The sequence below is a fragment of the Nipponia nippon genome, unplaced genomic scaffold, assembly GCF_047370975.1.
Source record: "Nipponia nippon isolate SJK-2023a ecotype South Korea unplaced genomic scaffold, ASM4737097v1 scaffold_17, whole genome shotgun sequence".
In the NCBI taxonomy this organism is placed as follows: domain Eukaryota; kingdom Metazoa; phylum Chordata; class Aves; order Pelecaniformes; family Threskiornithidae; genus Nipponia; species Nipponia nippon.
Genome location: NW_028262333.1, coordinates 1,212,018 through 1,238,395, shown reverse-complemented (window position 1 = coordinate 1,238,395; position 26,378 = coordinate 1,212,018). Strand labels below are relative to the sequence as shown.

The 26,378-nt window shown below is 51.6% G+C and overlaps 1 protein-coding gene across 1 annotated transcript in view; it reads left to right on the top strand.

The window, feature by feature from the left end:
- The first annotated feature begins 13,740 nt into the window (after nt 1-13,740).
- NEURL1B (neuralized E3 ubiquitin protein ligase 1B) overlaps nt 13,741-26,378 on the top strand; it is a 35,530-nt gene continuing 22,892 nt past the window's right edge. The window contains exon 1 of the mRNA XM_087754182.1: nt 13,741-13,864. Within this exon, the coding sequence (XP_087610308.1) occupies nt 13,834-13,864 (31 nt within the window). The 5' untranslated portion in view covers nt 13,741-13,833. The remainder of the gene's footprint in view (nt 13,865-26,378) is intronic.

The following is a 26,378-nucleotide window of genomic DNA, read 5'->3' as shown; positions in this document are numbered from 1 at the left end:
TGCGGGGACGGCAGCTGAGTGACCCACTTGTCCAGTCCTCCTCCACCCCTCCCTCTGGCTTGGTGGCCGAGGCCTGGCCACGATGAGCTGCTCCCTGCTGCGCTGGCTGCTGCGGCACAAACACAACCCGCCGAGTCGGAGGGAGCATGAGGAGCCAGCAGCTGGTCTACTTACCACCCTCCTGCCTTCTTCCCCTACCAGGCTTTAAGGCCAAGCTGCAGGGTGATGGCAGTGCCCACCGAGCTGCTCCAGATGCCCCAGAAACCTTCCCTGTTTTTTTTCAGCTGGCACACAGCTGACAGCTAGATAGTGGGAGCAGCTGGAAGGAGATACCCAGCAGCACTGTTCATAAAAGTCCAGATGAAGGATTGAAACACCTGCTAGCACCAGGAAAAATGTTTGCTATGGGACGTTAGGAATTACACCCTGTGGTGCACATGGCTGCTCGCATGCATAATTTCCTCATCATTGCCAGTTAAAGAGGCAGGTGATGGATGGGCCAGTGAAAGCCAAGAGCATAGTGAAGGCAGCAGGCAGTGGAGATGATGGCTTGCAAACTGTTGTCTTTAATACCTAGAGGTATCACAGGTATTGTGAGACATCACCTCCTTTTCACTGCACAGAGATGTATCAAAGATGCTGCTTCCTCTTTTCTTTAAATAAAACCCTGCAGTAACAAAGTGCACTGCAAGAATGGGTCCTTCCATTCAGAATAGATGTGGTTTTAAAACACACAGAGTGAATCCATGGCCATAGGAAAATCAATGACATTTTCTGTTGATTTAATCTCAAAACGCAGCGCGGTGCTTGCCCTAAGCAAACCCAGGCCAGGCCAAAGGATCCCACCAGTGAGATGAGCTAGAGTAGGTGCATGATGAAGAAAGCTGTCTGCCACAACCAAGGCACTTGGAGCCACATATCTGCTTGCTAGCGTGAGGCTGGTCCAAGGGGAAAAGAGCTGAACTAGCTGGAAGATACAGAGATTGAATGCTTCTCCCATGCTATGCCCGCCAACACAGCTTTCCTTCAAGAAGCTGCTGAAGTTGATAGCTGCAGAGCTTCTGCCACAACCCCATAGCTGTCTGAGCTGGCCAAGGTGGCCCAGACAGCCCCGCACAGCCCTGTGCCAGCGCGCGGTTCGGTTCACTTGCATGCACGTCCCCATCCCTTAGCACACCCAGGGGCGGCAGCAGCTCTCCTGGATCCGTCCGGGCTCACGGGCACGCAGCTGAGGTGCCCCAGCATCACCTCACAGGTCAGCCCAGCAAGCCGTGTCCTGAGTCCGGGTCCCTCCCTGGCCAGTGTCACCAGCCTCCTCGGGGAGCTGTGGCTCACCTCACTGCTCTGGATGTGCTGCCTGGGCACTGAAACGGGAAAACCTATAAAAAACCTCACAGAAATGTTTTGTAGATATTGCTGCTTGGGGAGGCCTCATTTTTCTCATAAGTCCGTGTGAGATGCTTTGGGAAGAGCTGTTTTCCAGCCATCGCCAAGCCCTTCTGGGAAAGTCAGCTGCCAGGAGCGCACGGCAGCTTGGGCACGCATTTGGCGCTGGCTCCTTCGGAAAAGCCAGGCCACTGCGGTACCCCTCACCCCCCGTGCCGGCTTGGGTGCGTGCCTCACGAGGCGCGGATGCACTGACTTGCCAGTGTGGTCCTCGTTTGTGACCGTGCAGAGCCGGCGACGGGGCTCAGGCTTTTCAAAGAGAAGGGCTGAAAGTCAAGCCAAAAGGCTGGTTCTCTGGCACCGCAAAAGAAAGGCTTTAACGTCCTATTAAGTTTTGTAACATCCCCGTCATCTGAAATTTCTTTGAGCCCAAACCCAGTCTGGGGGCGTAATGAATTCAGCGTTCTCTCTCCATTAGACAGCTCTGATTTCTGCAGTTTTGTAAACATCCCCAAATCCACGTGGTGCTGTAGTAGTTGTCTTTCAGCTGCCTATCTCAAAGTGCCTCTCAAAGGAAGAGCGAAATCCTATATCCCGCACCAAGCCACACAGGAAAGGCATCAAGATTCAGATCTCCACCTTGTATATGGGAGAAAATCTGACCAGACGCAGGTGAAGGGTCTTAACTGGTGTAAACTCACTGTCCGGAGTGCCCGCCGGGACGCAGCCCTCCGAGTGACGGGCAGCCCGAGCAGACAGTGCCCGCGGGGAGCCTGAGCCGGCAGGCGGGTCCCTTCCTGCAGGCACCGCGCAGATGTGGATGTGTGCGCTGCCATCAGAAACTGGCTCTGGGGAACTTCCCTGCTCTCGCAGTTAGTCTCAGGCTTGAGGTTCATTACTAGAAATCGTTAAAAATTAAAATGTAGGTAAAGAGCCATAAATCAGGTCACAGAATTCAGGGGAAAAAACAATTGCCAGGCTTATCGTACAGCTACCCCAGCGTTATTGCTGATCTGCAGGAGGGCTGGCACTGCTCTTGATGAGTTTCTGTGCTACGAGCTGAGCCGGGACGATGCACCAGCTGCCCGTGCTGCCGGGTGCCCTGTGCCAGCAGCTGCAATGACCCACGTGGAAGCGGAGCAGAAAGTTGGGCGATGCAGAGGTGTGTGTTGGTTAAAAGGATGAATTTCTGCAGTTGGGGTGGAAAAGGGCTTCCTCGCGAACCGAAAAGGAAGAGTTTGCCTAGCATATGCAACACAGAGGCAAGATTTAGTAACTGGAGCTGTTTATTGGAGTCTCTTTAAAACCATGTTTCATGGCTGCAGGGCTGTTATCTTCAGTCCGAGTTGCCGAGTCTCATGGAGGTGTTTTGTTTTGTTTTTTAAATAAAATATCCCGTCTTTTTATTTAATAGCTGAGATGGCAGGTTTAGGCGAGTATCTCCTGGGAAGTCTCTGAAATTGGCAGCTAAAAAATAATCAGTTGATTTTAAGAATTACTGATGCTTTATAGAACATGGATGTGCATTTAATTTGGAGACAATTCTGCAGATGAAGCACATCCTGACAATTGTTTTCTCGGCTTTTTATTTTGCTAATAAGAATGCATGGAAACAGGGACGTCATTCATTAGGAATCTTTCTGTTTTATTCCTTTTGCCTGTTCCTTACTTACGTGGTCTCCTAACCCTCTCCCAACGGGATGTGGAGATCTCCACCTGCCTGTGTTCCTGCAAACTGAGCGTGCAAATGCCCGATGTGGTGAGTCAGCCAGGTCTTCACACTGGTCATTCTGCAATGGTTTAAGATCACTGGTTACAGTGGGATCACCCTTAATTTTTATGGTCTCTCCACCCAAGCTCCAACACCTTTTCCCCATGATGGGGACGCAGAGGAAAGGCTTGGCTGGACAGCTGCTGGGGCCATGGGTGCCATGGGTGGCATCAGAGGACAGGGAAGGATTGACACTTGCCCCATCGCCCTTTTGCCCTTTCTGCCAGCTCTGCCAGGGCAGTAATGCTGAACGATGCCGTTAGACTCGAATGTGTGTAGAAACTTTGATCCTGCTGTCACCCATGTTACGTCCAAGGGAGCTACATCTGGTTTTGAAGTCCGTATGAGAGATGAATCAGACGTTTCTCGGAAGGGTTCTTATTGTTACTGTGGTTATAGGCGAGTGCGCGATAGCCCCAGCCATGTACCGGGAATCCCTGTTGTGTTCGGTGCTGGACTGCAGAGAATCAGCCGGGCCATGCCCCAGGGAGCCACCCGCCTTCTAGGTTGCTGTCAAGGTATAATTTGCTTTTCATTACACACAAGCACTGGATAAATTTTTACAAATTTCCGCGCTGAGTCTTTTTGACAAAAGGTCTAACCTGAAGCCTCTTGCAGTATTTTTTTGAATTAAAACAGCTACTATATGATTTTTTTCATGGCAGGGGAAGTGGCAACTCCTAGGCTACCTGCTACAGAAGAAAAATCAGGCACCATATGCAATGTAACTATTGCTCGCTCTCTATCTCAAAAATGCCGAACTATGGGAGAGAATTCGTCCCACCAAACGCCCACTAAGCACATTTTTTAAATCTGGTTTCTCAGTCTTTCAGGAAAGGAGAAGCAAAATCCAGCTATGTTCTTCTTGCCTGCTGGAACTGGTCCCCGTTTCATGAAATTAAATGGCTAAGGAGGAAAAAAAAAATACATCCAAGGCAAAGATGCTATTCTCAACAAAGGGAGCAGTATATGCAACAGCTTCTGCAGCATTCCTGCAACATGATGTCTTTCCCTGCAGACTCTCAGTTAGGGATTGATTGTCCAAGCAGAGAATTGCCCGATTCAGAAAGGCTTAAGGCACACTTCATGAACTGTTTGCTAAGAGGATGAATAGATGGGCATGTGTGTATAGAGATGTATAAATCATGTCTGTTCTGCCCCGAAGAGGACAGCTGAGATTGGATTCTTTGCCGTTTGATTTCGTGTTCTCGGGGCTAGGGATAACGGCAGCAGTGTTTTGCACATGGGGTCAGGATTCGATGCCTCAGCTCCGGAAGGACAAATCTGTGGAAAACAGGCGCAAACATTTATTGTGAGTGCTAGAGCTAGAGCTCACAGAGGGAACAGCAACCTTCACGCTGCTCCCATGTGTTCACAGTTCAGGGCAAGGCCGGGGAGTTTCTCCCATTTGGGTTCTCCCTATACCAATGGGCTGGTTCCTACGAGCAGTGGACGGGTTCTGGTTTGACACCATGGGGTCTTTGGTGGCAACGCTGCCGTAAGCCATTGCTGTCCATCCCGGACCTCACCCCGCCGTGCCCATTGCTGCCTCCTCCTGCCCTTCTCTCAGAGATGCTCTGCCGTGTTTGTGCTGATGTGGCTGGACTTTTTGACAGACTTTGCCACCGGTGGGTTTTGCTGGAGGGTGGTTGATGGTGGGACACCCAAGGAATTGGCACCAACCTTGGGGCCGAAACAGAAGGGCCCTGCAAGCACCGGGAGCGCCTGTGTCGTGCCCAGGGGTGCTCTGGGAGATGCTCTGAGCAGGGAGGGGAGACCGAAGCCCGAGGAGGGAGGATTCAGTAGCCGGCTGCCGTGGGGAGCTTTGTCCTCCGGAGAGCTCTCCTGCTGCCCAAGCCAGTGGCCTTTGGGCAGCACCGGGCTACCAGCAGAGAGATGCTCTGCATGGCCCCCTCCTCAGGGCGAGCGAGGAGGAGGAGCCCACAGGAGGGGCAAACCTGAGCCCCTCAGCCAAAGACATGTTTTCTGCTAGGTGAGGCTGCTGCCTGGGGGTCTCCTCCCTAGGAAAGCCCCCAGAGAAGAGCTGTTAGACCACATGGCAATCCTTATGGTGCCCGTGCAAGCAAGTGTGAACCCCAGGCCAAGAGCAGCGCTGTGGCTGTGGGACATCCTGAGCCTGCTCTCACGCTGGTGCGGGTTCTCTCCAGAAATCTCTGCGGGTGGCTCTGCAATCCCAGACAGCCATCGCGGTGGCTCCATCCCCCTGGCAGCTCCGGGCGAAGCAGGCACGGGCGGTGGGATGCGGGCTCCTTCGCTGAGCGTGGCGCGCAGGCAGCGGGGGCGAGCACGCAGGCGGCATGGCGCAGAGCCGCGGCGGCGAGGCAGGCGCTGATCTCACCGTAACCAGAAGCACCGCGGCGGAGCCCTTGGAGAGGCGCATCTAGCGTGAGAGCTTTGACGCATCTCTCGCCTCGCCTGTGCTGGGTGCGCTGAATGAAACGCAGGAGGTGTGCAGAACAAAAGGCTTTGCTCGTTTCTAGGTGGATACTCTATCCGCCTCGCTGGCCTGCGCGCGTTTTTCCTCCGCCATGACGTGCTGGTGGACGGCCGCACGCAGTCCCCTCTGCAGCCCTGGCATGGCAGGCCCAGCCGAGCAGAGGTGCAGGGTTTTGGTGGGCTGTGCTCTGCCCCTGGCCCGTGCAGAGCTCTCCCGCAGCCCATTAGGCAACAGCTTTGTGCCTGGATAGCTGGTACAGCAGCATGAGCAGCCCCTGGGCATGGAGCTTCCCCCTTATAAATTAGCTACAAGCCATCAAGGGTCAGCTCCCTTCTGCTACAATATGCGTGAAAAGATTGGGAAGGTGGAGCAAGAAGTCAGAGATGTTTTTTTCCTTGATAGTTTTCTGCACTATCCTGTATCCCTCCATCCCTTTTCCCTCTCTTCCTATTTCATTTCAGGAGAATAAGTCCCAAATAGAGGCTTAAGAAGTTGGTCCCATGTTTAGAAGGTGTTAGAGGTAGTATACGCAGGATTTGGTTTGATTTGTTTTTTTTTTTTCCCATGAGCTCCTAAGATGTAAAATATTATCAGCTACTGCATTTAAAAGTGTCGGTTCAGTCATTGCCCTGGCTGGAGAAATGAGTAGCAGGCGAGAGAGCTCAAAGCACAGGCAGACGTCCTATGTTTGTGATTCTCACTTGCCATCCCTTCCCCAAAGAGCTCCCAGAGGCCCCCGTTGCTGTCTGCCTGCTTCGTCTGTCACAGCGACCGCTCTTCCTTTCCTAGGAAAATCTTGGTCTCTAGTCAGCCCCAGGAAAGGCCAGTTATCTACCCCAGATGCATCCCAGTTCTGACAGATTCGCCTTGGCAGCGGCATGCTGCTTTTCAAAGAGCTCAGAAGAAACCCTCCTGCCAGCAAATGTAGTTCGTGTTTTTTTTAATTTCTTCTGGATGGGTTTCTTTTTCTCTCTGGGGAGGATTTCTCAGTCTCCCAAAATTCTTCACGTGGTATTTGTGTCTCATAAAATCCATCCTCTTTGCCTGTAGAAATGCTGCTCCCTGCTAATACCAGAGCAGGGACTGTGCTGACGGGTGCAGGCAAAGGCAGAGTCCATGGACTCAGAAGGCAGCTAGCGAAGGGAACGGGGTGGCTTTGGGAATGGGTCCCCCTTCTCCTCCCTGCCTAGTGAGCCTGTGCTAAATATGGGCCAGTTTATATTTACCAAAAGCAGAGGGGATGGACAGCTTAGGGGGGTCAGGAGTAGCAGTTGCAGATGTTAGGCTCTGGGTTTGTTTGTTTGGATCTGCGAGCACACTCTGATCCCAAACTTTTCCTCTCTAACGAGTGGGACTGGGTAAACGGACTCTGGTACTTTTAGTCCAGCCTGAACTGGACGAGTGTCCCCCGCTCCGATTCACACGCACTTCCATTCCCTCCGGGCGGCCGCTCATCGTCCTCATCGCTCGCCACCTCCCTGCCAAACACAGCGCCTGCCCTGGCGGCGGCAGGGCCTCCCTCAGCTGCCCCTGCCTGGGTCCCCCGTCAGCAGATGACGGCTCATCTCAGTTCCAGGGCTGCTGCCCCAACGCTGCTGGGCAAGACTACATTGCCATGCAATATTTGGGGGGCGGGAGGGGGGGTTCCTCAAGGGTTCTCATTTATCTTCTGCATATCGATGTTTATCAGAAATCATAGAATCACAGAATCGTTAAGGTTGGAAAAGACCCTTAAGATCATCGAGTCCAACTGTTAACCTATCACTGCCAAGTCCATCTATACCATGTCCTCGAGCACCACATCTGTCCGTTCTTTAAATACCTCTGCAGATGGGAACTCAACCCCTTCCCTGGGCAGCCTGTTCCAGTGCTTGACCACCCTTTCGGTGAAGAAGTTTTTCCTAATATCTAACCTAAACCTGCCCTGGCGCAGCTTGAGGCCGTTTCCTCTCGTCCTAAATGATGCTCATTTTCTGAAGAGTCCCAGTTTGCAAATCTCTAGGTTTCTGGTTAGCACTTCCTCCTGTTTCTGAAAATCCTTCATTATCTCCAGTTAGCTTGTGACTGGTATACAGCACCCAGAGGCTGTGTCCTGGTAGTTCTGCTAGTACTGCCTAAGATCAGCCTGTTGCATCCAAAACAAAGTCCTTCTGCTTTTCTTCCCTTATTGAAATAATAATTTGCACTTATGTAATGTTCTTCAGATCTCCTGGGTGAACATTAGCTAACCCTGCTGTAAGACACCGGCATGCTTCTGCTTTGCAGATGAAGAAAGTAAGGCAGAAGGAGGGTAACTGATATTCAAAGGTCATGCAGCAACGCAGGAGCAGAGCTAGGACGGTAATTCAGATAACCTGCTCCTTCCCTCCCGCTCCGGTCACTGCCGCACAGCGCTAACAGCCCAAATTAAGAGATTATAATGCGTAATCCATACTGGTGTGCCAAGAATTCTTTAAATCATATTACGCTGTCACATAAAACGATGACTCATTTGATAACACAGCCCACAACCAGTTCCTTTATGTTAAAATTACGTGGACAAGGCTGGATTTAAAAAGAAAAAGGAGAGCTTGTTATGTGTGTAGTGAATGCTGAGTTATAGATGCTTTCATGGATTTTATTTTGGCTGATGCTGAAGGAGCATTTGTGCGCCTCTTTGTTGACAGTGGTGCTTGGGACCAGAGATGCTGACATTCCACTAGCAGCAATAGGAACTGCCTCTGTTTGTTTCTAAATTGGAAATTCTTCTTTACATGGGCCCAACCCACCCTCCGCCCCCGCCGAAGGAAAGGGCATTCGTCTGGGCTTGCAGAGGGAGCATCTCCCAGCAGTGCCGGTGCCTCTGGGGCTGCAGGGTCGGACCTGTGTTCCGGCATCACCAGAAGCCCCTCTTCTCCCCATGCCCTACGGAAAGGGTGGGGAACGACCCAAGGTGGTGCTTTTGGGTTCTCCGGAGAGAAAGCGCTGTTTATGTAAAGCAATTAATAACACGGCAGAACAATCAGCCCAACCACACTCTTCCCAGAAAAAGACGCTTTCACCAAGTCTCCCCGTTGCTGCCTCCTCTCTGCTGGCTCCTCTCTCCTTGCTCCTCCCCGCAGCCTTGGCGACCTCGCTGCAACCCCGGCTTCTGCCCTTCGTGACTGCCTCTGCTGCCGTTTGGGGACTGTGTTATTATCCTTACCAAAGCCATTTGGGATGGGGCTTGTGCGAGTAACACCAAACCATGTTTGCCACTCTGAGGTTTCACCGTTTCCTTTTCCTCTTTCTGCCTGGGCTGTAATTCCTGCGGTTGAGGAATCCATCATGGAGTCCTTTTTGCCAGGAATGCCCACATGTTCTCCAGCTGAGAGCTGCTCTGGCATCTCATCAGAGGTGACTTTTCCATACGCTGCATGGCTGGCACATGTCATAGCCACTTGCTGCCCTTGGAATAGAGAAGTGCGGTCAGGGCAGATGGTCACTGTTTCTTTTGAAGCCACAAAGGTCTTGCTTGACCATGGGACCGGTCCATCTCTGTGGCTTGCATTTCCCTGTCTGCGTCAGATCCCATGGGTCACCTCTGGCCTAACACCATTCCGCCCTATCTCCCAGAAAATGTGGTTTCGTCTCCCCAGCTTTGGGTAAATAAGCCTCAGGGCAGCCAAATCTCCAGCAGGCAGTAAGGACCCGGCTCAGGAAACAGCTCCGATTGCTGCGCAGTCAAGGCCAGTTCAAGAAGCTCTTTGGAAGATTTTCCTACTGTTGTGCTGGAAGTTCCTGCTTCCCTTGATTTCTTACAGGAAAAAAAAAAAGAAAGTAAAACCCATTTTCTCTGCGTGACCTGTGGAGACCCAGCGCACCCTGTGCTGGTGCTGAGAGCAGGGGAGGAAAGTAATTGCTTTCAGCAGCTGGAAGGCATGGGTGGCAGGACGGCTTTGCGCGGTGCCGGAGGACGCGCCGTACGCTCATCCCTCCTAAACAAATACCTCTTTAAATGTGTATTATGGGAATTCAGGGAACGGCTTTTTTTTTTGTCTTCTCCAAGTAGGAGCGAGGCTTATTAGTACTCTCCTTCCATCAGCGAGGTGCGGAGGCTGGGAATTTGTGAGACGAGTAGCATTTGCTTTTATCAGTCAAATCTGCTCTCTCCTGGACAGTCTCTTCAGCCAGCAGGGCGAGGAGAGGGAGCAGAAGGTGCTGGCGGGAGCGTGACTTCTGTAGGGGAAGCACGTGGCGCCCTTCAGCACAGCTACAGAAATGAGATTTTTGCTGTGCCTGTGTCGGTGGGAAGGAATGATTTCCGTGACGCTGCTTGGTGCATCCATGCTGGATACGAACTCGTTGAAAATGAAAATATGTCACTGATGCGCATCTCCGAGTAACCGTACTCTTTTAGACATGGTGGTATTTGCATGCTGGAAGAGCATTGTAGGCTCCTACAGTCGACTCACGTATTTTTCCAGGGTATTTTTTTGTCTGCAGTCTCTGAGAATTCCCAGGGAGCTCCTGCTAAGTAGGGGAGGGAAAGGGAGGCTTCAAGGTGAGATGTGATGGAAGTGGAAGTGGTTCGGACTGTCTCAGGGCTCCAGACAGATGGGGCTGAAAGAGAAGTGGATGCTCCAAGCGTCTACTCAGATTTAGAGTCACAGGGAAAAGAAAAAAAAAGAACTGAAGGTGCAGGGGTGTGAAACTGGAGTGAGAGCTGACAGCCCCCAGGCCGCGGAGCAGGGTTGTACACAACTCTGGAGGGAAACGTCTGCAGGCAGCAATCTGCCCTGCGGTAACAAAGAGAGATTTAGGGAGGTCCGCAGGTTTTCAGTGGAGCTCAGCTGTGACCAAGACAGAACTGGCCAGTTTGAGAGTGGAAGAGTAAAACTGGTGCTTGCTGGGCAGCCGCCAGCAGCAGGGGCGACTGGAGCCGTGCTGGGCGGGCAGGGAAGGTGACCCCGCGGGCAGCAGTCCTCGGGGATCGGGGAGACGGCTCCGCGCAGGCGCAGCGGGCCCGCTGCCCTGAAGGGGAAAGACAGACAGATTTTTCAGCGTTTTATCTCCCTGTTGCTGAAAGAGATGAGTCTGTCATTATTTACTGCCATCTGTTAGATAGACAAGAACGGCAGCTGCTAACGGTGATACCTTACATCTCATAACGTCTTTCATCCCCCAAAACTCGAGCCCCCAAGGGATTTACAAAGACAATGCAACCAATTTGATGCCGTAAGAGGAGTTACACCTCAGGCTGGTATCAATCAGTGGCAATTTAGCTGTTCTTTGTAAGCTCTTTGCATCTCCAGGAACCTTGCATTTAGGGGAGCGCGTTTCTGTGACCGGCACCAGCCAGCACAGCCCCTGGCGAGCGGCCCGGCCCGGGTACACGGGTGCAGGAGGGCTGCCTCATATCCTTGCCTGTGACAAACCTCAGGTGGAACTCATCCCATTTTCGATTCAGAAGGAAATTTGCCTCTCTTTTCCTTTTTGTCCCATATTTTAAAGGCCTGGGTACATACCCACGCACAGTAAGATTTAGAGGCGATTGAAGTGAGCTGGGAAGCAGATGTCTGACACCAGTCTAATACAGAACGCCTTCCAGAGACTTTTTCCCCCTGCATGGCCTTACTCCACTGATCCCACTGCGATGAATTTGCTATGAGGAGGCCACAGAAAACGCGGAGGGAGAAGCAGCAGTACAGCACATAGCTAGAAGCGCCCAGTCCCGTGGGCTGGATCCAACACGGTAAGAGTTTTGTGGCTCCTCTGCTCCCGAGTCTGCCGACGGCCGACGGGGTGACCTTGTCCGTGCCTCCTGGGTTCCTTGTACCTCGGTTTCATCACCTATAAAATAAGGATAATGCCACTCACCTTGTCTGCAAAATGGTTTAAGACCTAGTAATAAAAAATACTAGGAAAGAGCTTAGGTGATATTACTATTTTATAGCTGTAAGTGAAAATGCAGATACCAAAGCAAACGACCCGTGCGTGCAGGTCACCCTGTCCCTTGAGCAAAACCAGGGTGAGGGAGGGAAGGGGATTTCTTCAGAGGAGCAGCCGTCTGCCAGGCCTCCAGAAGAAATTACCGGAGTGTGTTATCGATAGCTATCTCAACTTGCTGGAGCGGAAAGGATTTTAACATGCTAATGAGCTTGCAGTTGTGGTTCCTTGCTCAGGACAGTGGGTTTCCTTTCTGCGTTTCTCCCGGCTGAGCAGTGACTTTGCGCTGCCTTTCAGTCCCCGCTCCGCGTCGCCTTCTGGTTCCCTTGTACTTTCTCAGTGTGGTTTCTGGGGAGGGTGAAGTCATCCTCGCTGAACTATTTCTCATGCTTATTGTTTTGTGTTGTGTGAAGCGGGTTATTTTAACAAACTCTACATTTCTACAATGCCGAGGAGTCGGAGCGTTGATTGCATTCCTGGAGGCTGTGCCTCCGTATCCTAAGGATGTGCATTTCCATTTTATTGTCTTCTATTTTTACCCCATTTTTGGGAGGAGGAAGGGCTGGAACACCCTTGGGAAAGGCCGCGACCGTCTCTGGCCGGTGCGGTCGGGGCGAGGAGGGAGGGACACGGCGCGTCTCCCGGGCAGCCCCGGGGAGGTGGCCCGTGGCCCACGCGTGGCACGCACATGAGCTGCCCTGCCAGCCCCCGGGCAGCCGCAGAGACCCAGCTGCGGAGAACCCCGCTGCTGCATCTGGCTTCTGAAGGCTCATTTAAGCCCTAAAATAACAACCACCGCCTCCCTGCTGAGGGAAACCGGCCGGGATTAGCCAAAGCCTCCCGTTCCCCACTGCCTACTGAAACAAGGACTTTCCCCTCTGTGTCGATAGGATGCGTTGCTCCCCTCCTCGCCGCAGGGGAGCACCCTGCTCCGCTGGCTCCTGCCCTCGGGCAGCTCCCGCGGTGCTTTACAGCTCAGGGCGCCAAAGAGGGTGGGAGACATATGCTAACCTAAGAAGAGAGCAGATGGGTGCAAGCGCTTTTAAGAACAGCTGCTGGTGTCTCATTTGATAATCCCATTTTTAACAAACCCGTATGATGGCAAAAAATACTGGAAATTAGGTTTTTCTGTCCCCTCTCATCTCCTGAGCTATCTATACTTGACCCGATCAACATGAAGTAGGGATTAAAGGCTTGTTATTTTAGCTTCCCTACAATAGATCAGAGCCTGATCCCTGCCAGGCCATTGCGCTGCTGGTGCCTGGCTCTCCCTCTCTTTCCAATTTTTTGGTGTCCCAGGGCCTGCGATGGTCCGCAGACGTGACCTCTGCTAGGGGACCCGGTGGCTTTTCCCAAACACTCTGCACCACGGCATCAGCCCAGTGTGCTGGTTGCAGCACATTTTGTAGCTCTGATCCTCTCCATTTCTCTGTTCTTCAAACCAAGAAAACAGCCTCCGAGAAGAAAGGCTCGGCAGCAGCAGCCCTCAGCAGCACAAGAGCGCCCAGGAAGGAAAGGGAGCCCTTGCTCTTCTCGAATAGGGCCACAAACACGCTTTTACGTCTGAGATTGGAAGAGAGAAAAATTGTGAGGCAAACCCTGTCGATACTGCACTTCAGGCTGCCGGCGAGGTGTCCTTCGTCACCATGGCATCGGTGCGCTTCCAACTAGTAACGAATTTGCCAGCACAACGCTGCTGCTGCTACCCTCAGTTCCCAGCGGGGGAAGCCGTGTCACGGAGACGCAAAGTGGCTTGTCCAAGGTCACCCCCTAAGTAAATGGCACGGAGGGGGAAGGAGCCTGGGTTTATCCCCTCCCAGTGTTGCCCAGTGCGGCGCGGACCCCCGGGGAAGGTTTTGCTGATAGAAGGGGCTATCTGAGGATAAAGCTGGGAGTGCCCGCCATGCCCTCCTGCTCTCCAGACCGTTGGCTTTCTAAGGGAGAAGGAAGATTTTTTTTTTTTTCCTCCTAAGGGAGAGCGGCAAAAAGTCGTTTCCCGGGGTCGGTGGACCCTCTCGGAGGGAGCCGGCCCCGCGGCTGCCCGAGGCCCCGGCCGGCAGCTGCCAGCCGCTTCCCGCCGTAGCTCCGAGGCCCCGTTCCGACCGGCGGAGCGCGGCCGCTGCCGGGGCGGGCCCGGCCCCGGAGCTCCCGCAGGGGCAGCGGGGCCGGGGCCGGGGCCGGGGCGGGGGCCGGGGCGGGGCGGGGGGCGGGGCGGGGGGCGGGGCGAGGAGCGGCGGCGGGAGGCGGGCGCTGTCCATGGCCCTGCGAGCGCCGGGCCGCCCCGGGCTCCGCCGCGCCGCCGAGCGGAGCGATGGGCAACACGGTGCACAAGACGCTGGCAGGTACCGGCGGGGCGGGGGGGTGCGCTGCCCCGCGGGGGGCTGCGGGGCGCCGGCGGGGGAGCCGGCGGGGCGGGGGTGCCGGCGGGGCGCCCCCGGGGCCGAGCCCCGCGCCGCGGCGGAGCGGAGCCGGGCGGAGCGGAGCGGAGCGGAGCGGCCCGGCAGAAGCCGAATATTGCAAAAAACCGTTTGCGGTCGCTGGTGTCCGGCGGTGCCGGCGCGGCCGCCCCGGGCGGGGATGCTGGGCGGCGGGGGACGCGGGGCTGTCCCCGCAGCTGAAGCGCCGGTCCCCCGCCTCTCGGTCCCGTCCTTCAGCGGCTCGCGTGTTCCTTTCCCTTTCTTTTTTTTTAAATAAATGTAACTTTCTAATGCGGAGAGAGGTCGGTTGTTCGGAGTCACCGGCGGAAAACTGTTTGAAAGCAGGGCTGACATGTTTGGTAGACTGCCCTGGCTTCAGGCTGCCTTTTTAGCGAATTCTGCTCTTACCCAGGACATGTGTAGGTTCTTTTCCTTTGCAAGTTCGTAGCTGTGGGGCTTTTTCCTTCTCAGAAAATCGGTGCATAATAAAAGCAGTTGGTCTCTACAGAATCAACAGTATTGAATTACCGAGCCCTTGCCAGTCGGTATCTTCAGCGAGTTTGCTTTGCTTTGCTTTTCTGCTCTTGCAGAGCTCCTGCGTTGCATCCTTTGTACTTGGGGCTCCCATAAATAAAAAGGGTATTATTAAACTTATTTAAAGAAGCGGGAGGACCTATTGAATGCACACACATGCTCCCCTGTAATCAGCCAGGGAGCTGAATATAGAAATAAAGAGAGGAATAGATTTGCATTTGGATGTGCCATATATTGTCTTTGCAAAGAGAGGGTGCTTGGGACCTTCAAGGCACAAAAGAGAGCTGCTAGGCTTGTGGTTTAGCTAGGAAACTGTGATTAGATTTCTAGCCGCATCTCTTCTCGGTCTCTATTACATTTAAATGGGAAATTAGCTCCTTTCACAATATGGAAGTTTTCGGGTTTTTTAAATACCTCACCAACTGGCAAATAAAGGCATTGTAAGGAGTGCATGACCTTGGCGAAAATTCATTTTGCGGGTCGGCTTTTCAACTAGAGGCGGCATCAAGGAGCACATGCAGAAAACCTGGGAGAGCCAGGGAAATATCCTTGGGTCAGGGGAGGTTACCTCGGTACGGCTGGCACTTCCCAAGGGAAAAATACCTGTACCTGCTGGGACGTGGGCTCTAGCTGTGAGCTCTGTTCCAGGAGGCTGAGAGTCGTATCAGCCGTTCTGCCTGTTGCTGGAACAGTCTCTCCCGAGCAGCCTTCGTGTGCACAGCCTCACACACGTGAATTTAAAAAAAGGGATGACATCAGTTGTACCGCAGTTCTGTGATTAAAGAGTTCCTAGCGGTGCTTTTCAAAGAAGTCATTAAGAAAGAGGAAAAGTTTGATGGAAAAAGCTGATGACTTGATTTATGTAGACCTCCCAATGCTAACGTTGTGCCGGTGGCCTAGCAAACCTCCGTCCTGTCCTGCCAGGTGGAGAGCGTCTGCGAGGATTGCTTCGCTGGGGACAGTCCATTTGCAAACATTTGTCCAGTTGCGCAAGGCAAAACCCGGCAAGACGCTTGAACACCGTTGGCTAATATGCTGGGAGATGCTGAAAACGTGTCTCTTCTCCAAGTTCAGCTGTGTTCAGTTTTCACAGAGTAATGACAGTCAAAAGAAGCTGTTAACCTGTGGCTGCAGAAGAGATTTTGGATGTTTGCAATTTGGAAGTTTCTACCTGTATTTTGTCAAGTTGGACACAATTCAGCAATGTTTCATATTGATGTGCTTGGGTGCATTGTTTGTCTTTCATTTTCCAAATGGCATTACGGAGGGAAGCAGGTTTAGCACTGTTCTTGGAACAGTCCTATTGCAAATTATAAAGTTTTTCCAGAAGACTGCATTATTGGATGAAATCCTATTTATAAATGCTATGACTGTTTAGAGTTACTCAAAGATAATCAATCAGAATTAAGTCTTCCCTCTTCTGTGTCCAAAATGCCCCTCTTTCTTCACCCTGGCAGACCGAGCAACGCATTTTCACTCTCGTTTGAGCTAAGAGAGGAATTGCTCTCCTGGTCCCATGGGCTGAAATAGTTTATTTAGTGGGAAAAAAAAATCAGAACACCCCCAAACTAAAATTTGCCTACCGGTTGTGTTAAATCCATTAACTGTAGAAGCCTACAGATGTTGTTCCCCTTTTGTCCTTTCATTCACCATCAGTAGCTGAAGGGGGAAAATGTCTTTGCATTCTGATCAAATGTGGAGGAAATGTGCAGGGACCTTTATCGTTTGGCTGCTGGAAAAGCCAAACGGTCAACAATTCAGGTTTTACATAGAAGTGGAAATACTCTTCTCAAATAGTGGAATTCAACTTTAAATCCTATTGAACGCAGTTCAACTCATTTTTATACCTAAATTTGTTTGAATGTGCTTTCTGTGCTTGTTGCGTCTTTAAATCCTCGCACAGCCTCACCCTTTCCACATTTCCTTGCAGTGATACAAGAGCACACGCTGTCGGTGCTGGCGAAATTTGTATCGGGAGCTTAGGAAACTTGTGTTTGCCAAATATCTGATGGTTAACGCACAACGGATGAAGGCTTTGTCAAATTAACAGCAAGGTTTCTAACCAGAGTTGTATTGAAATGAGTAATAGGCTAGGGCTAATGAAAGGCAGCTTCTATATTTGAACCGGTTGAGGCGGCGTTTGAATGGAAAAGAGCCGAGATGTGTCAGATACGCTTAACAACGGTCCTGAGGTGGTGGTGGAAATCGCTCTTATCTAGATGACAGCCAAATGACACATGACACATTCCTCCAGCGGGATGGTTGCCTCCTGCGGCTGGCCTGACCTCGGAGGGGTGAGCGGGACCTCCTCGCCTTCGGGCTCCTCCGCGGTGCTGGCCGCCGCCGCTCGGTGCTAGCCCGTTGCCGACCCTCCCAGCATCTCCAGTGGGAGAATCTCCCACTGCATCTCCAGCGCAGTGTGGGAATTTACGCTTGGATGTCAATATTTTCTTGCCTCCTTCCCCTTACCACTGCCCATTGTTCGAGGTGATTTGCAGGCAGGTGGTTAGGCAAGAGTGAATTCTTTATTATTGAGGCACGCCGTTTTTCTGTCTCCTGCAGGTGATAAACTAGGTGTGCAGCATTGCAGCCGATGGGCGGAACTTGCCCTGACCTGCAGAGTGGGCCGGGAGGCCGCGCGGATGGTGGTGGTGGATGGGTCGCATACCGACATCGGGCTTTGGGGCTGCTCTGACCTGTGGTGCTCCGCAGAGGAGCTGCTCTCTTGGGTTAGCTCACCGCTGAGCGAGGCAGCAAGCAGTGCACGTCTGCACCCCAGTGTCGTGGACGGTGCTAATTTCTCCGTGCTAATTGCTTTCCTTGGCAGACACTTTGAATAGGGCTCAGAAAATGGTTAGGAGCCAGCACGACGCCTTCCCTGAAGATGCAGGGGGCCCAGCGGTACCTGAGGACTGGCGGGATGGGAAAGGTTAAAATTCCCCTGACCCGGCGAAGCCCTTACATGGAGCTGCAAGGTGCAGGGAATAGTGAGGAGCAGCATCTAGGAGAGCCGGGCAGGCAGCAAGCGTCCTTGCAGCGCACGGCGGCTCGTGGTGGTGGGGTGAGCGTGGACAGCTGCTGCCGAGGGCAGGCAGGGCGGGCAGGGCGGGCAGGGTGGGCAGGAGGCACTCGCTGGCCGAAGCACAAGTAAGGGACTTTCCAGTTGGGATCCAGTTGTTGATCCTGGCCCAAATAGGGCCACTGGTATTTAACAAAGGGGCCAAATTCCCTTTTAAGAATCTGGCTGGGATCTGATTGCAGCGCTTCTCCCACAGCCTTCCTCACAACTGCGAGGAATACCAAGTATGAGTGGCATTTGGGTCTGGTAAACACAAGGGAGAATGGGGCTTGTTCTGGCAGAAGTGACTTAAATTTCTTATTTTCAAGAAATTATTCTGTATTCTTAAGAAAAATGCTTTTAATAATTAACCCTTTCTCAACAAGCCAGAAATCCCAAGTTTCGACCTTCACTGGGCTGATGCTCCCATCTGCCGGTCCTTTGCAAAGCGGTGATGGTCAGAGGGTCCCGGTTACAGCAGGGCAGCAGAATTTATAGCTTGTGGGTAAAAGATGATGTTTCCGTGTATCCTTCTTAAAATACTGACGCCTGTTATAGTAATATACACCCTTCTTTTGTACGAAATGAGTAGCAAAGACCATGTAGTGGGGAAGGATCTCTCTGCCTTTCCCAGGGGCGAAAATCTCAGCTTCAAGGAGCATTTTTGCATAGATTCGTTCGCTGGTCCCTCCTCCCCCTTTAGTTGCCAGTGCTACACTGGAGGAGGGCTCAGTACTGTGAGCAGGGAATTAGTTCAGTAAATTGTTTGGTTTGGTTTCAGTCGGACTTCAACAAAACTACAAAATAACACTTCAGGTTGTTCTGGTTTGAGTGAAAAAGGTACCTGTTCAGACCAGTTTTTGGTTTGGGTTTGGTTCAACTCTCTGATTACAGGTGTTAATCCTGCCTCAATAACAGCCCTATTTTGCGTCTTTTCCTGCCTCTTTTACTCCGGGATTTGAGGTTTCTGGAGTCCGTCATTGATTTTGCTGCTGACTCCCTGTGTAACCTTTGAGCAAGTGGCTTTATCGTGGTCTTGCTTTGTGTGTAAGGGAGGTAGGAAACACTGTTTGGCTCACACGGGTATCCGAGAGTTAACTCATTAACATGCAGGCATGAAGCATCTCCAGGAAGAAGGTCACAGAAGTGCAAAAAAATAGATTAATTCGCTGCTGCTTTTGTAGCTTTCTGCTTTTCCACTCTTCAAAAGGAAACCTGTGAAACTGCTCAGCCTTCCCTGTGATTTAGAGCTGGAACAGGTTGATCATATACTGAGGACTATCTTTAACCAGCCTCGCACAGTACATACCCAAAAATGTGCTACAGCCAACTGGCATGATTAATTCAGTGCTACCATTGGCATCTCGGCTGTTGAGACTGGAGAAACAACTCTACTTGAATCCCGGGAGGCAGCGCCTGTGGAGAGGGTGCTGAGCGGAGCCGCGTGCCGTGCCCCGCGGCCGCTGCGCTGTCAGACGCACGCAGCGCGTTGCCAAGTGTGTCATCAAAGCCAGGGCTTTTCCTTGCTCTGCGCTCTCACGCTGCGTAGTGCCGGGCAGGTGCCCTCTCTTCTATTTTATTGTTTACGCTCTAGAGGGGAATTGCTTTACTAAGGGGTAGGGTATCTGGCAACCAGCACTTTTCCCCTTTTATTTCTCTAGATAATTGCCGCAGGTCGGAAGGACCTGTGTGTCACCAGCTGACCCTACTGCAGATGCTTAAAATCGCACCCCTAAGTGTGTGTGTGGGCAAAACTCTTAGAGAGCCCTCACCGCAGGCAAAGGAGATCGCTGCTTCCCGGCACATTACAATTTGACAACCTATGGAGGTGCTTAAGTATGTTTAAGGTCTTTAACTTTAGGCAGTCAAGTTGGAATGTGCGGGCATTGATGTTGACTTGACAAGAAAAGGATGAGTCACCTTGGAGCTTATGCCGTGCTTCTCTTCCCATTCTAGTAAGGATCCTCCTCGCGTATCGCGTTCGATGGCTTTTCAATTAGGAGTGCAAATGAGCACCTTGGTCCTCGTTAGCTCCCGTGGATTTAGCATTCAAGCTCGTTGAGTTTCGGAGTTGCACTTTTGGACAGTCAGTGTCCTGCTGCACAGTTTGTCTTGAAGGGAAACATTTTCTTTCTCATCATCACCCCACTGTTTACAGAGCCTATCTGTGCGGGTTTGCAGCTAAAATAGGAGCAGGCTTTCCTGAGGTGGAGTGTGCATGTCACCGTGATGGATGTGGTGGGTTCAGGAGAGAAGCAGGGAAGCAAATCTGCTGATCCAGGCAGGGGGAGAGCTAGCGAGAACCCAGGAGCAGGGGCTCGCTTGCTGGGGTGGCTTCATAAGCTGCAAGAGGGGATGAGGCCAGGTGTGGTCCCCTGAAACACGTGTCAGATCCCATCCGAGTTCCCTTATGGAGAAGGTGTGTGCAATCTCCTCCATCTCTTCTCCTTGTATTTCCATCCGTCTTATCTGCTTTGTTTGTCTCCTTTCTTGTGCCCGGAGCAGTTTGGCATCCCGCGCCTGCTGCTGCTTCTTGCCACGGCAGCCAAACCGCGCGGCTGACTCACGACGTGCGCCTTCCCCGCTCCTCACGCGCTCCGCGGCCACACGCTCATCTGGGGCTCCTGGGAACAAGATGGAGCTTGGCTGCTGGGCCATGCTCCAGACTTCACCCCGAGCGCAGATGTGGGCTCGCTGACCAACAAACGCAGAAGGAGGTGGGAGCCCAGAGGGCTGTTGGAAGGGACCCGGCTCCATGTCACATCTTGGGAAGGCTTTTCTGTCTGTGGCAGCTGGAGGAAGTTTTGCTATAGAAGCATTTCCATACTTTGTTCTGTCTTCTCATTTAGGCAGCTTCTCCACCCTTGCCCTTGGCGTCCCTAATGTGCTGTGTCCTGAAGGGGACTGACCCTGCGCCAGTGGTCCATATGTCTTTTTGATGGCCCCCGTGCCCTTAGGTTGTGAAGTCCTACCACCTCTCTGAAGACCTCCCCATCCCATCCCACCTTACTGCCTGCTGCGAATACAGCAGGACTGCCCGGAGGCATCGGCTGGGGCAGTCCCTTCCTGACGGTCCCTTAGATAAGATGCGTGCCCATGGGAGGCCACGCTTGGTGGGAAGGAGGTGCTGTTTACTCTGGGTTGTTCCGTATCTTGTTGATGGCTGTGGGTTTTTTTCCCTCTACACCTTAAAAAGCATGAATCACTGGCACCGAGACATCTGGTTGAAAGCGGTATCTCAGCATACCTGTGCCAGCTTTTCCCTTCAGAGCTGGATGCCCTGTTGCCTCAATTAATGAGTGCTGGAACATTAAATTCCTGGTGTCTGAACAGTTGAAGCGGGGCTTTGGGGAGGAGGGAGGGAGGGGAGAGTGATTTCTTGCTTATTAATTTGTCTTTCCCTCTGTGTCCAGGGAGATCTCTTCCTCTGCTCTGCCTAAGCAGGGCTTGCTTTCCACCCAGGAGCTTTTTCTCTCTCAGCTCTTTCAGACGGCTGGCAGTGGAGCAGATCAGGGATCTCCTGCTGAGAGGATCAGGCCCCATCCCTTTCCCTGCTCCAGCAAAACCATGTCTTTTTTTTCCTTTCTACACCAACAGGACTGGTGCAAAGAAACCAAGTCGGAAGATAAGAAAGACTCCTCGCTTGCTGCTGGAATTACGCAGGAAGATTCTTTAAAGAAAAACCATTTAACTGCATTTCAAAGCTTTTCAGTGCAGCAGGGAAATCACATTTAGGATTTTTTTTAAGAGCTACTGGTGCTTTGAAGGGAGAAAAATGGATGGAGTTGTGTTTGTAGAGTTGTCGGCTAGATAGTTGCATATAACAGGTTTCATTTTCTCAGTTTTCTTGTTTCACCGTGGGTATTTACATAATAATGAGACTTTTGTGCTTTAGGAATTCTCCTATTTTAACCATCCATTTGTCTGTGACTCCAGGTTTCTTGCGATTGCATTGATGGTACAATGTCTTATGGCTATGTGGGAGAAATAAATAGACCACAGAAAAGCAAAGCTCTATTTTTCATTGCCCGCGTAGCAACACAGGGAAGGCAGTCAAGAGAGAATTTCCCTGGGCAAAAGTTTTCCAGCAGGTTTCCAAATGTCAGGGAAAAAAGTTGTTTGATTTTTGCCCTCCTCTGTAACTCGAATGTTAAATCTGCCAAGCCCTGCCTTGACAAACCGAAGATAAAAGATAGAATATCCCATTTGGCAGCAGAAATGAAATAATTTCATTCAGGTTTATCTCTCTTTCCTCAGCGATAACCAGCACTGCGGCAACAGCTTTTCTCAGCCTGTTATCTCTGTTGGTCTCATCGGGGCACCAGCTTCTCAGCTTAACATGGTCTGTGATTTACGGAGTGGAGTTCAAGAGTTATCTCTGCAGCGTGATGCTAAGGTTGAAAGCATAATTCCTAATGAGGGGAAATTGCTATTTCTTGGGGTCTTGAACTTGATGCGGTTGGATAGAGTTTTTTTTTTTTTGGTAGCAGAAAACACTTGGCGCTTGAGATCTGTCTGGTCTGGTGTCCTGACGATGGCCAAAATCGCTGCTAAGAGGAGCAGCTGAGAGGCTGCAGTGAATGACAGGATTTGGGGAGGAGACGGGTCCAGGACCTCTGAGCACATGCTCTCCAGAAGGCGGCGGGCAGGTTAGCACCGAAGCCTTGGCAGAGTGCAGTAAACTGGAATATCTATATCACTGGAGGTCTTAAAGAACGAGTTTGTTATTCGTCAGCCAGGAATGGCATTGGTAGAGCTGGTCCCATCGGAGGGTAAAGGTGGGCTAGATAATCCCTGCAGGCTCCTGCCAAAGAGGAGTTCCCAAGAAACGCCTCTTTAAGGGGCTCTTCTTTGGCAGTGCTTTCCTTGGGATGCTGTCAAAAACTCTTGATTACTTTGTCCTGCAAAGTGAAAGGGTTTCTAAGTCTGAAAACTGAAATCATTTACTAACTGGCTGTTGCTTCACTTCTAGTGATAAAGAGCATTAGCTGTATATTGTACGGTGGCCATGGCACTGGCTTATAAAACAGAGATAACTTTCATATGATGGTTCACGGGGACAAACTACACAATGGAAAGAGTGTTTAAGTGGCCGACTTTTATCTGATGATGGGTGTTGGATTTGCTCTGGAGCACGGTGCTCCCTGGGGCTCCGCGGCTGGCTGGCGAACGGAGCCCTGTGCAGGGCGGGCTGGGGATGAGCCCGCGGGGACACGGCACGGGGGCTTCACGAGAGCCTTGTCAGCAGAGAGGGCTGAGAAATGAAAGTCGAACCTCGACACCATGTGTGCAGGGAGGGAAAGCTCGATGCCAGCGGAGCTTCCCTGCGCTCGCGTGGAAGAAGGCTTGCAGATATTGCAGTGTGGCAGGCATTCTGGTTGCTCTCTCCTGGAAAGGAGGTGTCCTCTGAAGAGTTCGAGGCAGATCTTCACACTGGCATCTGATTTGTGAGTCTTAAATAGCAATTACTGGGTGATTTGCCAGCAGCAGAACAGCACTGCTTGTGCTGCCGATGTGATCAAAGGGAGAGGGTGAGAAGGACAGATGCTTCACAAGTCAGAATTTCAAGGAAATCCATCTCGGTTAAAGTTTATAAGAACTGATCTTAGCCAACAAGTACTATAGCGTGTCTTTAAATACCACAGCCTTGAACAGTCTGTACTGAGTCATGCCTGGGGATTGCTGTTATTAGGGGATGTTACGAGGGCTAGGAAAAGACAGAGCGAGATACAACCACACACAGACACAAAAAGACCAAATGCTGTTAAGTATCCAAAATCAATCTTCTGAGTCTGGGTTTTGTTTCCAAAAATGTCTGAGTGGCTCAGGGCGGACTCAGCCCGACGGCAGTGCGTTTGGCCCGTCGGCAGCGGCGGTTGTGCCGCGCCGCGGATGCTGGCCTCGTACGGGCTGCCTTGGCGGCTGCCTCCCTGCGCAGGACTTATCTCCCGCTTCACCTTGTAGGTTCGGAGATCTGGCAACAAGTGCTTTTATGCAAGACCTTTTGTGCACATGGGATTGTGCAGGAAGGGTTATTTTTTTTCTGAAATAAGAATGCCTTCTTCCAAATTAGCTTAGTCTACTGCTTACATTATCCGCTTTGAAAAGGCACGCGAGCGTGCCAAATACCAGTGTCTGCACATAGATACTGGCAATAATGAATCTGCTGTCCATTTGCACCCTGCCTCGTTCCAAAATAACTTTCATGTCTAGACAAAGGATGCGGCTCACCTGCAAGGCTCGGCTATCTCTTCTGTTTGTTTTGCTATTGCGGGGTAATTAAGATATTAATTTATTCTAAAGGGTTCCAAGAAATGCCTCTGCAACCCCAATGTTTATGTAAGAGAGAAAGAGAAATTTATAATTTATTGAATTTGTGTGTGTTCTGCTGGGATTTTTCATTGGAGGAACGTACTAAGTGATTTGTTGTATCCTAGTAACCAACCATGGTTGCTTTCCATGAATAATCTTTATGGTTTAACTTGACCAGCCAAATCTAGAAGAGGAAACTCAAGTAAATTAAATTTATCAAGGCAAATAATTACAAGGCTCACATAGCTTTTTGCAGGTGAGAGAGAACAGATTTTTTTCTCCCTCATTTAACTGCATAATAATCAGATTGACAGATGCTGTCTGGAGAGTCTGATGGTACCGAGCAGAACAATAGCGGACGTTTGAGTCATTACGAACTGAACTTCAAAACTTGATTTGTTTAATATTCATAATTAATGAATTGGTTAAAACAGTCCTTTCCTCCCTCAAACAAGAAATGCGATGGTTTTCAGCACTTGCTAATAGCAGTGCAGATTATCTCCCTTCTGCGGGTGCCGGGGGGAGCCCGGGTGGGGGTCCCCTGTGCTCCCGGTCCCCGCTCTGCTGCCGGTCGTCTGCTGCACGAAGGTGCCGCCAGGCTCAGTTAGCAGCGTGCTTTGCGAAGCCCTTTCTCCCTGAAATGCCAGCCCCACCTGGAACAGCCGGAGTTCATCACTTAATAGAAGTGTTCGCGTTCTTCTCCTTTAAAATTTATTTTGATTAAAAATTAGCCCCTTTTCAAAACTGAGTTTCGAGGGATTGTGTTCCTTTTGAAATGCCTCTTGCATTTAAAATATTAAATATAGAAATGTTAAAAGCTAGTTTTAGAAGCAAAACAGAAATAAAGATTTGCTTCCCAGCTCCCTGAACGTGTTTACTATTTTTCCCACCCTCTTCAAGCATTCAGCTGACCATCTCTAAGCAGAGGGCAGAGGTACATTCCTCCCAGAGAGGTCAAAACCGCTTCTCATTTTAAAACAAACTATTTTCAAACCGTCTTTTTGTATGCATTCCTATTTAGTAAATGTTTATACACCATTGCAAAAAAACTGCACTCCTGTAAATACTGAAATCTATGGGCACGCCAGTAGAATCCATCACCAGCCCACGTCAGGCAGCCCTTAGCCCATTGCTCAGCTTTTCCTTTGAGGCGAGATTAACGGTACGCCCTCCGAGACGGGCCCACAAGGAGGGAGCAGCTCTCCCTCTGCGCCTCTGGATCCTGACCGTATTCCCCCCCTCTCCGATTTGCTCCCCACCTCTTGTACCTTGAACGCAGCCCTGCATCGGGCGGTCCTTGTTTCCTCCTTCCCAGTGGACTGAAGGCGGTGGGCAGCAATGTTGGGTGGGTCAGTGCCGAGGACCTTTCTGTGCTTATATTCCTGTATTTTCCCTTTCTGTGCCTCTATTCCCGTACTGAGCCAGGGCATCACTTTGGAGTGGCTGCTGGTGTGCATCTCCAGCCGTCATTCATCACCTCGGGTCTCTGCCCTGCTGAGCCAATGCTCTTCCAAAGCTCTCCCTGTGTTTTTTGCAGTCTTTTTCCCCGGGGCTAGCAGCGGTGCTGGGAGCGCTGGTTGTGACTTGTCTCTCTCTGGCAGGGAAAGCGTAGCTGAAGGGAGCGATGCTGCCTTAGGGCTCACCACTCTGCTGCCGCTGCGGGGTTGTGGGGTTTGGGACCTGAAACGCTGTTTCTCCAGGGAAGTGACTGTTCAGGTGGTGGCAGAGGGGGTGTTTGGGGTGTAGACACGGCACTGCCTGGGATCGACGCTGGGGAGCGACCCTGGGACTGGGGGGGGTGACTGAGGCAGACATCCCAGCTGAGCTCCATCCTTCTGGCGGCCCCGTGCAGCCCTGGGTGCGTGGGCTGCACCGGGGCTTTGCCTGGTGGGGACATTTAAGTCCAGCAAAGAGGAGGAAGAAACCTCCCTGTCCAAAACGCTGTGGGCCTGCCCTGCTGTCACAGGACGGGGAGCTGCAGAAAAAAAGTCAAATTTAGCAGTTAGTGCTATGAGAAATGAGGCATCAACGTGAGGCAGATGGGAAAGACGGGAGCAATGGGCAGAGCATTTAGGCACAGACCTGTGCCTTGTGCAGTACTCGAGGAACAGCGTTCCCGCGCTGGGCGGGGGAGGCTCCCAGTGCTGCCTCCCTGGCTCGGAGAGGTTCACGGCTCGGCTGGGTCTGCTCTGGGAAGGGTCTGCTGGCATTGCCCCACCAGCAGCTCCTCCTTGTTAGGCGCCACCTAAAACTGGTAAGATGCCGTTGTGCAGCACCTTGTGTTCTCTGAGCAGAGGAAGCGTTGCAGTCAGAGAGCTTTTATATGCCATTAATACGTGACCGTATGACACGGCTTGTGTGCAGGTGAGGGCTCCTGCTGGTTTAGCAACGGCATGAAAAGTTTCTGCTAACGATCCTACTTGATTGGGGTGGCCTAGAAAAACCTAAAGGGGCACAGGAGGACATGCTGCTGTCTCACCGAGCTCTGCATGTGTAGGAAGCTGAGCTGGAAAACATCCCCAAATTTGCTGTGGT